This window comes from Mustela putorius, unplaced genomic scaffold (assembly GCF_011764305.1).
Source record: "Mustela putorius furo isolate JIRA1106 unplaced genomic scaffold, ASM1176430v1.1 tig00000461_pilon_pilon_pilon, whole genome shotgun sequence".
NCBI classification, from domain to species: Eukaryota; Metazoa; Chordata; class Mammalia; order Carnivora; family Mustelidae; genus Mustela; species Mustela putorius.
This window is the reverse complement of record NW_025421390.1, coordinates 1,223,764-1,239,016: the sequence shown is the minus strand read 5'-3', so window position 1 is coordinate 1,239,016 and position 15,253 is coordinate 1,223,764. Positions and strand designations below refer to the sequence as shown.

At 34.5% G+C, this 15,253-nt stretch overlaps 1 protein-coding gene across 5 annotated transcripts in view; it reads right to left on the bottom strand.

The window, feature by feature from the left end:
• INTS6 (integrator complex subunit 6) overlaps positions 1 to 15,253 on the bottom strand; it is a 108,703-nt gene that overhangs the window by 75,585 nt on the left and 17,865 nt on the right. For 4 of the 5 annotated variants that reach the window (XR_006606941.1, XR_006606940.1, XM_045080567.1 and 1 more), the window contains exon 4: positions 11,070 to 11,159. Coding sequence is in view for 2 of the 5 variants with exons in the window: in XM_045080567.1 (XP_044936502.1) it covers positions 11,070 to 11,159 (90 nt within the window). In the remaining 3 variants the exon portion in view is untranslated. Of the gene's footprint in view, positions 1 to 1,912; positions 2,041 to 11,069; positions 11,160 to 15,253 lie in introns of those variants that run through there. The other variant, XM_013047199.2, reaches the window with a different exon arrangement.

Below are 15,253 nucleotides of genomic sequence, written 5' to 3'. Positions count from 1 at the left end.
AATCTACTTTATGGACGATGCATAAAAATGAAACCAAACAATATGTGGTCTTTTGTACCTAGCATGATGTTTTGAAGACTCATTCATGTTATAGCATGTCGGTAGTCCATTTCCTTTTCTTGTTATATAGTATTTCAAGTTTCTTTATTTTGTATCTGGTGTTAAACGACCCACAAACAATTTTATCCTCTTTTATGAGGTTAAAAAAAAAAAAAAGTTGCCAAAATTACCTAACTCCTCGCATATTCCACACTGTCACTACTATCTTTCTAAAATCCAAATCTGATCACTTTCTCCCATACTACAATCTCTTCAATGGTTATTACCATCAACCTCTAAGACACCTTACATCCCCTGGCAGGGCATATACAGGGGTCCAGGTTGTCCGCCCAGTCTTACTTCCTCGCTCTGTACTAATAAACACTGCCAACTATCAGTACTGAGGTATATATAGTTCCCCCACTCTCTCTTCTATGACTTTTAAACCTTTGCACTCATCTACTTCCCAAACTAATCTTTCAAAGTCCAACTTCTGTCTGAACATCACTGGTTTTCAGTATTTGTTCAATTAAACTGAATACATGCTGACCACTAACAATTCTTCTGCTCACTTCATTAAGGAAGAACAACTGCACTCTAAAATTCATAGCGAAAAGGACCTGAAAACAGTTTAATACAACTCAAGTTCTAGGGTACTGGTCTCCAAATAGGGTATACTTCAGAGGTCAGCAAGCCCAGCAGCCAAATCCAGCCTCTGGCTTATTTTGATAAATAAAATTTTATTGACAACAGCCACACTCATTCATTTAACACATTGTCCATGGCTGCTTCTGCCCTACAGCAGTAGAACAGAGCAGTTCTTATCTGACCAGGTGAGCTGAAAAGCCTACAATATTTACTACCTGGTCCTTTAAGTCTGCCTACTCCTGGTATACATCATGATTTGAGGGAAGAAAGTTAACAGACTTTCCTTTAAGTTTTTCATCTCATCTTTTAAAATTTCTATTTTTGTAGATGTTTTCTAATATTAATATACAGATATGTGCATGTACATAATTATATATACATAATATCTAAACATAAAAATGGACAAAAATTGGGGATAGTGCATGCCCATATTATATTTTTTTTCCTAACACAGGAGCCTCAACAACAGCAACAAAATAAATAAATAAATAAATAAAACCCATGATGTTTTCAAGTAAATTTTAGAACTTACTTGAAAATTTGGCAACCAAGATTATATGAACAGTCCTATAAATGCTTCAAAGCACAGAGAAAAAAGCCTAGAATTAAGCTTTTTCCAAAGCAAAATTCTCAAAACATCTCTAAAAAAGTCTTTTTATGGAGCTAAAAATGTTATTCAAATAATGAAACAGTCCTAATATTAAGTTGAATGTAATAAAATATGAGCTACATAAATAAACTGCTTCACAGGTGGTTATGTTTTTTTAAAAATTACTGTAACTGACAAATCAAATGCAAATTTGTCCTTCAGAATCCTGAAGCCCAATTGGCTGATAAACAATCAATACATGATAAATATATAAACTAAGAGAATACCTCACTAATTTTTTTTTAACCCATCTGTACTTATAATGCAATTCTATAACCAAAATGTTCCTTGGCTATGAAAGTAGGTTGTTTCCCTTTAAGACAAAAGATCCTAGTCTAAGGTTTGAAGGGCCCAGGAAATACTAAATTCCCCCCCTTACACATCTTAAGGTTAAGAGGTTATTAGTTTCTAATAACTCAAAAGTTGGGGTCTGATCATCATCATCAACAAATTTATGAACTAATTTACCAAACTGAACCTGGGATTTGTCAGGTTAGGGTTATCATTCTACGTTGAATCATATTCTCCAACAAATAGTCACAGCCCCCAGAGAGAACTACACTCTACTCTGCTCACCTTTAAGGCTTTTTCTGAGGCCTTCCGAGATGACTAGCATCAGACTTTTGAGGAAGGCTAGCCATTAGACAAGGCTTTTCCCCACGATCTGACTGCTTGAAGTGACATCCAGGATCAGGTCGATCCTGTATCCAGGAATCATGACCCTCCCTGAGGCACCAGTCATCATGAGACAGTCAGTGCACTTTGGCACTTCTTGAAAACCACTGGGCTGCTCCTTTAGCTGAAAGGAAAAAAAACATCAAAACCACAACAAACAAAACAAAGGGGGAAAAATCAGTAATTCAACCTGAAAAGACAGAGCGTGGGGAAAAATAAACCAAAACAGCCTTGTCTAGAACAAAATGTAGCCTTGCCTTGATGTAAAGATCATAGTTCCAGTCACTGCACAAAGTTTATTCCTATTATGCAAATCTAAAAATTTTTAAATCTATTTTATTACATCAAAAGAACAACTGAGAATGGAAGTTTATATTAAAAAACCTATTTATGGAATACAGCTAACTAAGTATAATGAGTGAAAAACTAGTCACCTACAGCTTACATGAGTGCACCTCACCAGGAGTGCAAGTACCCCACTTTCCATGCTCTCAAACTATAATCTGACCTAGAGAGACATAAAATATACCTGACGGGCTGACTTTCACTGAGTTTAACTGGCAGAAAACTGCTAGTGCAGTTAAAGCTGATCTACAACTGTTCTTAAATTACATACAGATGAACAGAAAAGAAACTGGGCTGGCATCCTCCTTAACTGACTTATCGCTAGCACCAAGAGTCCCCCCACACACAATGCTCTTGTCCCAGCATTCTGAATTTCAATGATCATGCTTACTTGAGAGGAACAATTTTAAATGTTCACATCACTATGGCTTTAAATTTAAAAGCTTAAAGACTTGATAAATAAGTAGTAAGATGACTTAAGGCTTATTTATTTAATGTGCTTCAAAATAAACACTTTTAACTATCAATATCCAGAGATAAAATTCTGCTTATTTCTGTTTTTAAGTACAAAATACTTTTCCTAGGACATAATTCTAAAAGGCAAGAAAAAGTTTTTGAGCTATTATTTTAAAAATTTGGCTCATAATTCCTTTAAAACACTGGTAGCCTAAAGATGATACTTTATCAAAGAATTATTTTATATTCCTTTCTACTATGTATCCAATATCCCCATTTCAGATATCAGGTTGGAATCTTCAAAATATTACTAATCTGTCCTTCTCTTTTTTACTTGCTTGAGAATATGATTAAAGCGACAGACCTCCGTCCCCCAGATAAGTGTGCATAACTGCACAAATGGGCAATGTCTAGATTAAATTTTCAGGGAATTCACAAAACCCTCTGAAACTCAAGCCTGGACCCTGGTGCAGAACCCCAAACACTGCCTTCCCCCATTTCCACCTTACCATCTCTAAAGACCTGATTAGTTAGCATACCTATCAAATCTCTCACATTTCTCCATCTCTGTCCAGCACTGGCTGATTTAGACATCCCTGGATTATTCCATGTTGTTTGTGAATTCTTCCCAGTTAACCATCCTTCAACCTGTTTTCTTTTACCCTTGGTTGCAGAGTAAGCTTACTAATGCATATCTGATCATGTGACTTGCCTGATTACCAAGCACCTTCAGTATCTCCTTTGCAAATGTTAACAGAATGATATCCATTCTGTTTAGGGTGATTATCTTCCGGCTTCTAGCTAAATTTCAAGCACTCACTCCCCCTGCCTATGCTTTCTATACTCCACTCATATAATTTATAGTCTCCCCATACACTGCTTTTATGACTTCATACTTTTGTATGCTATTCCCTTCTCTCTGAAATGTCATGGCTCAATTTCTTATTCATCTCTCAAAACTTATCTCCCCTGGTTATGCTCTCTCAAGAGCTTCTATTTCTGGCATGAGATTTATCTCATGTATACAAATGCTTATTAAAACTGGCCTGTCTTCAAGTACATTTTCTAGGGTCAAGAGCCTTACTTGATTTCACCACTGGTGTCCCCAGCACCTAGAACATAGTAGTACTAATATAAACGTATGGTGTGCCACTATTCTTGTACACAACCAAAGTTACTATGCCTCACAAAAAAAAAAAAAAGACTGATGAATTAATCTAAAATATACATTAAGAATTCAAAATCAAAACAGTTCATTACAGAAGGGTATTTCAGCAGGAACTCTCTAGAAAGCGAAAATTAAGTATAACGATCACAAATTCTTTATAAATTGCCATCATCTGAGTCAAGTATGTTGTATGTATATATATGAGTGTGTGTATATTTGTAAATATATATAAAAAAAAGTCTGTTTAACTAAGACTAGTTATGGACATCCAAACCAGGAATTAAGCACAATAAGGGAATGCCTGGATGGCTCAGTCAGTTAAACGTTCGACTTTTGATTTCAGCTCAGATCGTGATCTCAAGCTTGTGAAATTCAGCCCCACATCTCAGGCCCCATGCCCAGCCTTAGATTCTTTCTCCCTCCCACTACCCTCCCCTCTACCCACTCTCTCAATCCCTCTCTTTAGAAAAAAAAAAAAAAGGCACAATAAGGATAACAGAATACTATGCCATCCTTTGAATAAAAACTCCTTAAGCCAGGGACAGCAAGCACATGACAAATAATTTGAATTAATTACTCCCCTTTTCTTACCCTTTCCTCTACCTCATCTCATACTCAGGGCCAAAGAGTCCTCCATAAAAGCAATAAATACAAACTAACTGCAGTTGGCACAGAAGTTAGTATTTCAGGGCTATCCAATAATCTCAATCCTAAACCAAATCAAACACAATATTCACAGAAGACTTACTCCATGTACCTTGGAAACCCATTCCCAAGTTTAACAATTCCAAAGATTGTTTTATCTTATATAAAATATTTTGCTAGCATTGAAAGTCAAAATGATTGTTTTGCTACAGTTGTTCATTTTCAAATGCATATTTTATTGTTTAAAAATACATACATTTACAGTTACATTGTATTCAAATCTGTATATCAGAATCAACTGGGACATTTTCAAAAATACAGATTCCTAGGTCCTTGTCCAGATCAACTGAATTTCGGAATTAGAACTGAATTCCGGAATTAGAACTGGGCCATATATATTTTATAAAGCACCCAAGATGATTTTGATGCAACCATTTGAAAACTAATGTTCTAAACATCATAGTAGTCTACATATGGAAGAGCTACAATAAGAAGATAAAAGAAACAACTCTAAATAAAATTTTCCATACATGTATAGTGTCTCTGATTACTTATTGGTTCTGACAGGCTAATAAAGGAAGGGTGAAATTCCTTCAGCCTCTAAATAAAAACTGCTTCAATATCTCTTACCACAGAATTCTAGATAATAGATTAGTTATAGCAGACATACAGTTTCACTAAAGAGTGGTCACCTAGCATTTTTAAAATATTACTCTATTGCAGTACTTGGCTAGAGGCAATCCTTAAAGAGTTTTTCTTTCCACATGACCTTGAAAAAAGATATATTCAATAAGAGTATTGCAAATGTGTTGCTGAAATTCACTATAGTTATTAAATTTGAAACATTTATCATCTTTATTATAATTTACAAATTTTCAATATCTAATAATTGTAGATGTATACATTTCTATAAAACACCAGGAATAATAAATCCAGGTGTTGAGAGAACAGGGCCCATCAGAATGGGTATAAAATAGAAAATGCAATCAAGAAATTCTTACTAAGTGTTCTGGAAAGTTGAACGGACAGAAACTGACATATACAGTAATGCTGTACGTACATATAGAACATTTTAACCACAAATTAGTAAGACAGGAGCTATTGTTACTGAGCCCCTAGTAATATTAATATGAAAAGGCACCAGTGCTAAGGGATAAATATGACAACTCAAAAATGCATTTACACACATATCTGTTTGATACATTCTATCATACTACAATGACATTCCTCAAGATTTCTCAGAGGTCTTTTTAAAAAAGAGAAAAAGTCGCTCCAAAATTCTAAGTGTACTGGGAAAAAAAAACAACTATTTTAAACATGTATTTAAAAGTCTTAAGTTCATACACGTATTTTTGGTGACTTTACTAAAACAAAATCATTTTCTGGAGGGAGAGATGACGTTCTGAATTATTTCAGGTACTGGAAACCCAACTCAAAAAAACCTGGACTGCATGATCATACAGATCACAACGATTAAATATAAACTATAATTATAGGTCTTACAGATTATCCTTATAAAAGGTAAAATCATTTACATTACAAAGAATGATCCAGAAAAATCATTAATACCAATCCACATCTCAAAGACTGATGAGACTTCTACATCAACTTTAAGAGCTCACAAATTGAAATAAAAGACCCTAATCTGTAGCCACTTGAACACATAGCTGAGATTACTCTGACATTTTGTTTCTACAAACACATGCCCTTTCTGAACATTTGCCAAGACGTTATAAACCTAGTTGTCCTAATTTGTCTTAAAAGGCTGGGCAAGTCCATAGGAAGGCAAAACTTTTAATGTCAAAAGCCAACATTTTATTTTTTATTGAAAGTATCTTCTCTAAAATGTTAGCCTCCAGGGCAATCATAACATTGATAGAGAGACACAGAAACATTCTTCAGCATATAGAAATCTCAATATTAGAAAGATAATACTACTATTAGCACTTTCAAGGAAGAGAAAAATAACTGCTACACTATCCTGGAATGTCATTCATAGCCAAGAAGGTACTGGCAGGATATCTTCTGGCTACTTTATTGAGTAATATAGTTAGCTATGTGTTCCTGGAATCACATTAAGATAGTTTTCCATTGCAAAACAGTGCTAGAAAGGAACTTTGCAGAGAATTAAAACCAGAAAAATTTTTTTCAGTAACTCTAATTACAATTTTGTGATTCTACCAAAACATCTGATATGTCAGTACCATGAGTAATTGGCCACAGCGTGCTTATCAACATTAAGGACTACTACTATGAGGGTAAGCAATGTAATTTTCTAGTGTATCAGAATTCAAAGTCCCATGTAACTCACTCCTCAAACATGAAAATATTGCAAAAAATCGGTGTTATCAAATAGCTACATTTAAAAAGAAAAAAAGAAAGAGGCAAAAAATACACACATACTCTTCCAACACAGCAGTTACCAAAAGTCCTAGAGAGTTGTCCAAAAATACAACACTAGAAACAAACTCATGACACCTCAGACAGTTTCCTTGACTTTCATTAAATGAAGCCAAAAAGATAATTAAAGTCATGAAATAAGGTAAAAAGATGATATACAGCTTAAGATTTTTGCCTACACTACAAAGCTATTACTCTCATATCTCCTAACACACTGCTAAGTGATGAGCTGTCAGGGAGGAAATGGTATCCCCATCTTATTTTAACAAATAAGTTATAAGAAACTGGGTCATTCTGTCCTGAAGAGACTTAGCCAGGTCAAGAGACAATATGGCAAAGTTTTTCCATGAACTATTTTCTAGGCTCGAAACAATTTTACACGAGGCTTCTTTATAAATTTCACAGATACAGGCTAAGAGCCACATCCCAATACTAAATCATCCACAAGTCCTTGAATGTAATCAAAATTAAAAGGACCATAAAAATTCACATTACACAGGATCTCACACAGACACAGAACAGGTAATAGCCCCTCCCTCTTCAGTGCTCCCATACACTTAGTCTATATCTCTATCTTATCATTTATAAAACCATTTAATAGGCAATCTCCCCATAAAGACTGTGAACTTAAGAACAAGAAATCTACTCTATTCATCTTTGTTACCCTCATTGACTAGAGATGAATGCCCTGGTCATAATAGTCATTCAATGAACACTGAGTGAACAAGAACGGAACACCTACATCACAAATGTATAGAAAGCTGAAGGAGATAAAAAGGGAATCAGGTAAACAGAGGATAAACATAAGACAACAAAAAAAAAACAGAATCTAATATAGAGGCATGAGATACAACAGGAAAAAAAAAACACAGGTCTGGAGGTGCTGGATGTCTTTTGGATTTTACATCAATTCTAATCCAGATTTTGGCAATAAAAAAATGCTATAACCTTGAGCAAATCACTTTCCTCCCTGGGTCTCGATATCTTCATTTGTAAAAATAAAAAGTAAGACTACATGAGTTCTATGTTGCCTTATGCACCATAAGGATGATTTTAAAGCAGCAGAAACACATATTCCTGAAAAACAGCACTAACAGATCAGATATAATACCCCATGTGAAATAGTGTAACTCTTAAGCAAAGGTTATCATTCAGGTAGGATGTACAATTCCATAAATATTAGTAACAGGTCACATCAATAGCAGCCAGGGCCAATGAAAAATTATATACATACAAACCTAATGTGGAAATTACTGATACATTCACTCATTCAATAAATCTAAAAAAGAATAAAGTTTTGCCAAAGGCAGGGTTAAGAGATTTGAAGAAAAAGAGACAAAATGCAAAATTCTGTTATTCCCTAGAAATTATAACAACACAGATCATAGGTAGCATGCATGTGCACACACACACATACATACAAGAGCAAAACAAAAAGCATCTTTACATTTGTTATGTTTGAAAGACTCCTTAAAATGAATCACATAACTTAATTATTTGGACTAGAACAGTCCAACATTTCCCAGTATTTTAGCAAAAAGTAAGCTTCCAACTATATGTACATCTTGGGTACATTCTCTACCCCACAAGAGAAGTCTGGTTGGGACATTAAGAACCAAATATTCAAAGGATCAAAGACATTTTTAACCTTGAAAAACAAAACAGCTCACAGACCTTCCAACTACATTACCATATCAAAGCTTTACCTTAAAACAAATCAATCTTCTACCACAGATAAGTAACAGTAATCAATTTTCATCTTGATGACTACCAAACTCAATATAATAGTATCTATAATCAAGAATTTTATTATAAGCTCTGTTCTCAGTACTAGGCTAACTAACTATCACAGAAGACAAAAGAGAACTAAAAGGTAAAGATGCTTTCCCCAAGAAAATCCCAACCTTGCTTGCAAGGTAGTTATAGATTACTGTAAGCACACAGTCCCCCTTCTCCAATATCCCTCCCAAAAACCTGGGAAGAAAGGTGAACAATTCCAATATCCATTTATATTTCAAAATATGTTTAAAAGTTAAAGAAATTCCTACAAGCCAAATATTACCAACAAAACAGATCCAGATATATGGGAACAAAATATATTGTACCCCAAAGGGAGTTTCTATAAAGGCAGTAAGACAAAGCACCCTGAATAATCTCACAAGTAGGAATACTTTACAACAAAAAATAGAATACTTTTTCAGTCATAATAACTACAAATCAGAATCATTAAGGATAGAAAAAAAATCAAAAAGACTTCATTTATATAAAAAAAGGTTAAAGTAATTAGTATGTGTTCTATTAATAATACTTTATCAATACCCCAATTTTCCTGTCAAATTTTTCAAAAAGGAAGGTAAAGTGGGAAAAATCAACTTCAAAATTTCAAATTTAAACTGAAGCAACATTTCTACTGCTTGTTCATATATATAATTAATATCTATCTGTTCCTAATAGCAGCAGGACATAACTGGCTATACATGCCAAGAAAGTCCAGAAATCCCTCAGGTTTAGCTATGTAGCATTCCAATGCTACTAATTACATATAGACTATAAATTAATTATGAATTTTAATCTGCCTAAATTTTTCAGTTCTATCTCCATGAACCAAACTCTAAATTCCCTTTAATAACAACTGATCAAATAAAAACAATTCTGGTTCTTTTCCAACAAATCAAGATCAGGTCATGACAACTCTACTGCTTCCACTGCTTCATGATAGAACAATACTATGCTCATTTCTTTACAGCCTAGCAAGCACTTTGACACACATTACTTCATTTCAGTCTTCCAACAACGCTATGAGGAAAGGCCAGAATTACCATTTTATCTCAAGGATAAGGAAAGAAATTTGGAGAAGTTAGGTAACTGGTACAAAGTTCACTGCTGGAAAGGAGGTGAACAAAGACCAGAACCCACATGTCCTGACTCCACGTCCAAGTGACTTTCCACACCATACAAATGAAAGTCTTTCTAAAAATCACTGAACTTAGAAACTATACTTCTCCTACTTAATCAAACCCTTTGTAAATATAAGAATTAAGATTCTAAAGCAAATGCAAACAGTAAAAAGGGTAGTCTAAACCACCTCCTATTTATATAAACACATTTTGAAAAACAAATACAGTTGATCCTTCAACACCCTGAGTTTGAACTGCACAGGTCCACTTACATGAGAATTATTTTCAATAAATAGAATATAGTACTATAAACTGTTATTTTTCCTTTCCTTATGATTTTCCCAACAGCTTTTCTCTAGCTTACTTTATATAATGCATGTAACATACAATTATGTATTAATTGACTGTTTATGCTACTGGTAAAGCTTCCCATCAACAGCAGACTACTGAGTAGCTAAGTCTGGGGACAGTCAAAAGCTACACACAAAGTTTAAACTGCAACAGCACCCCTACCCCCCCAGAGTTCAAGGGTCAACTGTATGAGGCTCAAAAGCAGTTCAAATATTACAGTAAAAAGAGCATAAAGTTAAAATAAATCTACTATATTTACCCTATCACACCACATGCAACAAACTCTGCAACTGCATGCTAGCAAAGAATAGGTGAGGTTGGCTAGATATTATTTACTATAAAGACTTACATAAAAATGTCTAAAAACCTTCACTTTTCCTATTAACCTTCTCTTGGCTTTGCTCTAGTCTAGTCCAGTCGTCTCTACAGCAGACTGACAATCCACTGAAATATGGGAATTATTAAGAGCACTGTGCCCATTTTTTCAACCTGAAAATAAATTTCCTTTTCACTAAATAATGTACTATATGAACTGACACTATCACCCTCACATGAACTCAAAAATACACATACAACTGGAAACTGGAGGTAGGCTCAAAAGTTTTTCACAGAAGGGATTCCTATTCAAGAAAATCTGGCGATCAGTGCTACAAACAGAGAAGTCGGTAAGATAGGTGACTCTCAACTGCATCAAATAATCAAATCTACTGAAGGTGTTCAATATCCTACAATATACACAAATAACAAATTTTTCACCTGCTACTGCATAATCTATGCTAATAGGAATATAACTTACCTCATCCTGGACTCCACTCGTAGTAGTCAGCTTGCTCCCATCAGTAATTGTAATAATTATTGCTGGCTCCAAGAAAAAAGGGTTTCGTCCCTAAAGTCAAAAAACACATCAATCATATTAAGGTCTGGACATCAGCTCAATTTTTCTGAGTAAAAAACCAATTCTTAGAACACTGTATAAATTTATCTTTCTTGTCAAGTTTTATGCATAGTATATACTTTTGTACATTAAAAAAATATTCCAAGAGAAACATACACATAACAGAAGTTAAAGGAATAGGATTAGGTAGAGGAAAAGACAGTATTTTCACACTTTATACACTTTTGTATTGTTCTAATTTTTACAGTGAGCATTTACATTTATGTAACTAAAAGTACTTAATTTGTTAACAGGGACCTTACATTCAATTCTAATAATTTGACAAACTGAGATATTAAAAATTAAAATAGTATTTTTATGAGAAACTTTTTAGAAAGGCCAAAATAGTAGGTGAACATTACAAGGAAATATAATTTATGCTTGTAATCGAAGTGTCTAACCAAGTGACTGGATATATGGATGAAGAGCTCTAAAATCAGTTCCATGGGAACAGTATGGCTCTTCTAAGCTTAGGAAAAAGTAATGAGAGGCCAACTTGAAAAATTAAAAAGGATGGTTACTTAAACTGCTCAGCAAGAGAAGGTACAAAAACAAAAGCAGAGGCAATCGAAGACAGTAGCACAAAACTCTAACCGCTCTACACGCAGGGTGAAATAGCCTCAGTAACTCCCATTCAAATCTCTGGCCACATTACTCTGAGTACTATGGTCAATTCTAGGGGATGCATTTTGTGAGGGAACCAAATAAACATAAGCTTATCTCTTACATACAAATGGCTCTCATTTATGATATGAAGCATTAAGCAATGGCACCCCTACCCCCATGGAGTTCAAGGGTCAACTGTATAAACAAGCACATTTAAGACAAACAAGGAGCAAAACAATACCCCATTTAAGCACATTTAAGACAAAATTATGACCAGAGGAAAGAAGTTCAAGAGGGTCAACCTTGTGTTTGAAATCGAAGGTATCAAAAACTCTTTTCTACTAACTCTGTTCAAGAAAGGAAAAAATGAAGTTTTGCTGGATACAATGTAGAACAGCATATGACAAATTTTAATGTGCACACAGATCACTTGGAAATCTTGATAAAATAAAGGTTCTGATTCAGCAGATCTGGAATGAACACTAAGGTTCCATATTTCTAACACGATTGCAGCCTAGGAGATGCTAATATCCACAGACCATTTTTGGAATAGCAAGGATATGGAAGGGTTATATGCATGTAATACTCTATGGTTCAATAAACTTCCCTTACATTTATACAACTCTCAATCACTAGCTTATCACAGCACATACCTACTCATGGACCTAAAGATAGGCAATGTTCATTCTCACCTCTGAGCGTCGACTGGCTCCCTCAAAGAGAATGTCTTTCCTTTTCTCTGCCCACTACCCATCCAATTCCTAAGCACGGAAGGCCCAATTTAAGTCCCTTTCCATGAAGCCTTCCCTAGCCTGCCCTTAATTAGTTCTTCCTCATCAAATTCTAATAGTGACAATTTTCAGACTCAGTAAAAATACAGATACAATAGAATATTTCTTCAAATAAAGTTGGATTTGAAGTGGTTTCATGGAGTACATTTTTTTTTTGGTAAAGATTTTCTTTGACAGAGAGAGATCACAAGTAGGCACAGAGGCAGGCAAAGAGAGAGAGGGGAAGCAGGCTCCCTTAGCAAGCAGAGAGCCCAATGAGGGGCCCGATCCCAGGACCCTGAGACCATGACCCGAGCCAAAGGCAGAGGCTCAACCCACTGAGCCACACAGGTGTCCCACATGGAGTACATTTTGAATATTACTCCCTACAGCATTTATCTTCTCTCCTTCTCAAATTATTTTTAATATATAACACCTTGCACAACAATGTGAATACACTCAACACTACTGAATACTCTCAAAAGCGGTTAAGATGGTTGAGCTGCTATGTATTTTTTACCACAAAAAAAAACTGCTATGCACTTTTTAAAAATACACTAACTTGTATTATTTGCTATGGTTTCATGTGTTTAAATCAACTGAAGGCGAGGATCATGTTATATTTCTTCCTCAGCACCGAGCATAAAATATTTGCACACTGAGCACTTAAATAATCACCGATTCACCAACCATAGTTTAATACAAACCTACTCAAGTTCGCAGAACCATTTAGAATTACTCAAACTACAACAAGCTTCGAAAAAATATATAGATATGTTACTTTACCTCAATATAAATACCTTCTCTAACTTATGAATTTGCTAGGATGCCTTCTCTATCTGTCTTGTCATCCACTGTCCATTTATTCATGTTGGTCATTCAAGTATTTACTGAATGGCAATCATGTATCAGGCATTGTGTTAGGTGTATGATACATAATCTCAAATCTCACAAATGATAAGTGTACATTTAACAAAAACTCTCTTCTGATCTCTACAAATATGACTATTGATCAAAAATAGGCAAAGGGAGATAAAAAAGATCAAGACGTCCTCCTACCTTCAGTATTATTGTATCTTGCTTCCACCCTTAAGCTAAAACTAGTTTGTATGACTTGCTGCCTTTCAAAAACAAATCAGTAAAATCTCTTAAAGCCACCACAACATGGACCAAATACTTGCAACAGTGTTTCTGTATCACCTCTACATTTTAACCTAACTCAAAATTTTCTTCCATATTTTCTGAATAAAAGTATAACATCCATCAATTCTTATTCCTATGTAAGTATATTGAGAATTATTCTCCAGAGGCCAGAAAGTTAGTTATATCTATAAGTAAAGAACAATGATCTATGACATATTAAGAACTTTATGGATGCGGGCGCCTGGCTGGCTTAGTAGGTTAAGCATCTGCCTTCGGCTCTGGTCATGATCCCAGGGCCCCAGGATGGAGCCCAACTTTGGGCTCCCTGCTCAGCCGGGAATCTACTTCTCCCTCTCTCTTCCTGCCAATTCCCCTGCCTGTGTGCAGATGCACTCTCATCTCTCTGTGATAAATAAATTAAATTAAATTAGGAGGAAAAAAAAAAAAAGAACTTTATGGATGATGATGTCCATCCAAAAACTAATACACACTTTCTTAAGGACTGTAATATCTAAAAATCAAGTTAAAATGAATTAAAATTTAGTCAAGTCTTTAAGGTATTAAAATTTAAGCTAAATTCAAACATCAAAATAAAAGTTATTTTCTTGATAGTAAGCTTTTAGCTGAAACTCTACTAGAGTCATCCACATAATACTTTCCACAGAGGCCAGGCCTGAAATTACTAGAATAATCAGGTACTTGATAACAATAATAAAACAGATGTATTATCTCATTTAACCCCAAAAACTTGGTGAGGTAAAATATTCACTGAGATTAAATAACATAATCCAAAGTCACCCAACCGGTAATTGGCACAGCCAAAATCTTAATCCAACTCTAAATACGATCATCTAAAAGTCCTGTTGGTGACCAATAAATTCCCTTGAATACAATTCTATACCAACCTGGATTGTGGCATATTTACCCAGCAGTGAATGGTGTTACAATTAGTTTGCTTTTATTTAATATATTCTATCTGCAGCAAAATTAACTACAGAAGAATTATTTCTTTCCTTAGTGTCCTGTTGTTCTGTGATTTGTTACCCAATTTTTCTATATATAAATCAATACACCTCCACTCCAAAAAAACACACTGAAACAGAATACAATATATATAATAAACATCTACTTTTGAAAACTTAATAATTTCAGCCTATTTTTAAAAAGCATATACAAAAGCAAGATAAAACAACATTCAGTTCTTTAAGGCTTTAAATTTTGAAAAATTCAGATAGAGATCAAAAGTAGAGAAAAGTAAAGAAAAAAATGACCACCCTTATTTCACCTGTTATTTAACCCTACCATGCTTAAGGTCTCTTCCTCTCTGAAATGAGTTTAGTCAAGAACCACACAAAGACAAGCAACAGGATTAGTCCCATAAAAATTAGAATAATGACTTAATGAATATATATACAAAAGGCTTTTTTTATTTCTTCAGGAATAAATTATCCCTACCTTTGAGTGTTAGAATTAATCAATTTAAGCCTAAGTTTCTGAATCAACTGCAGAAAAAGATCAGATGATGTT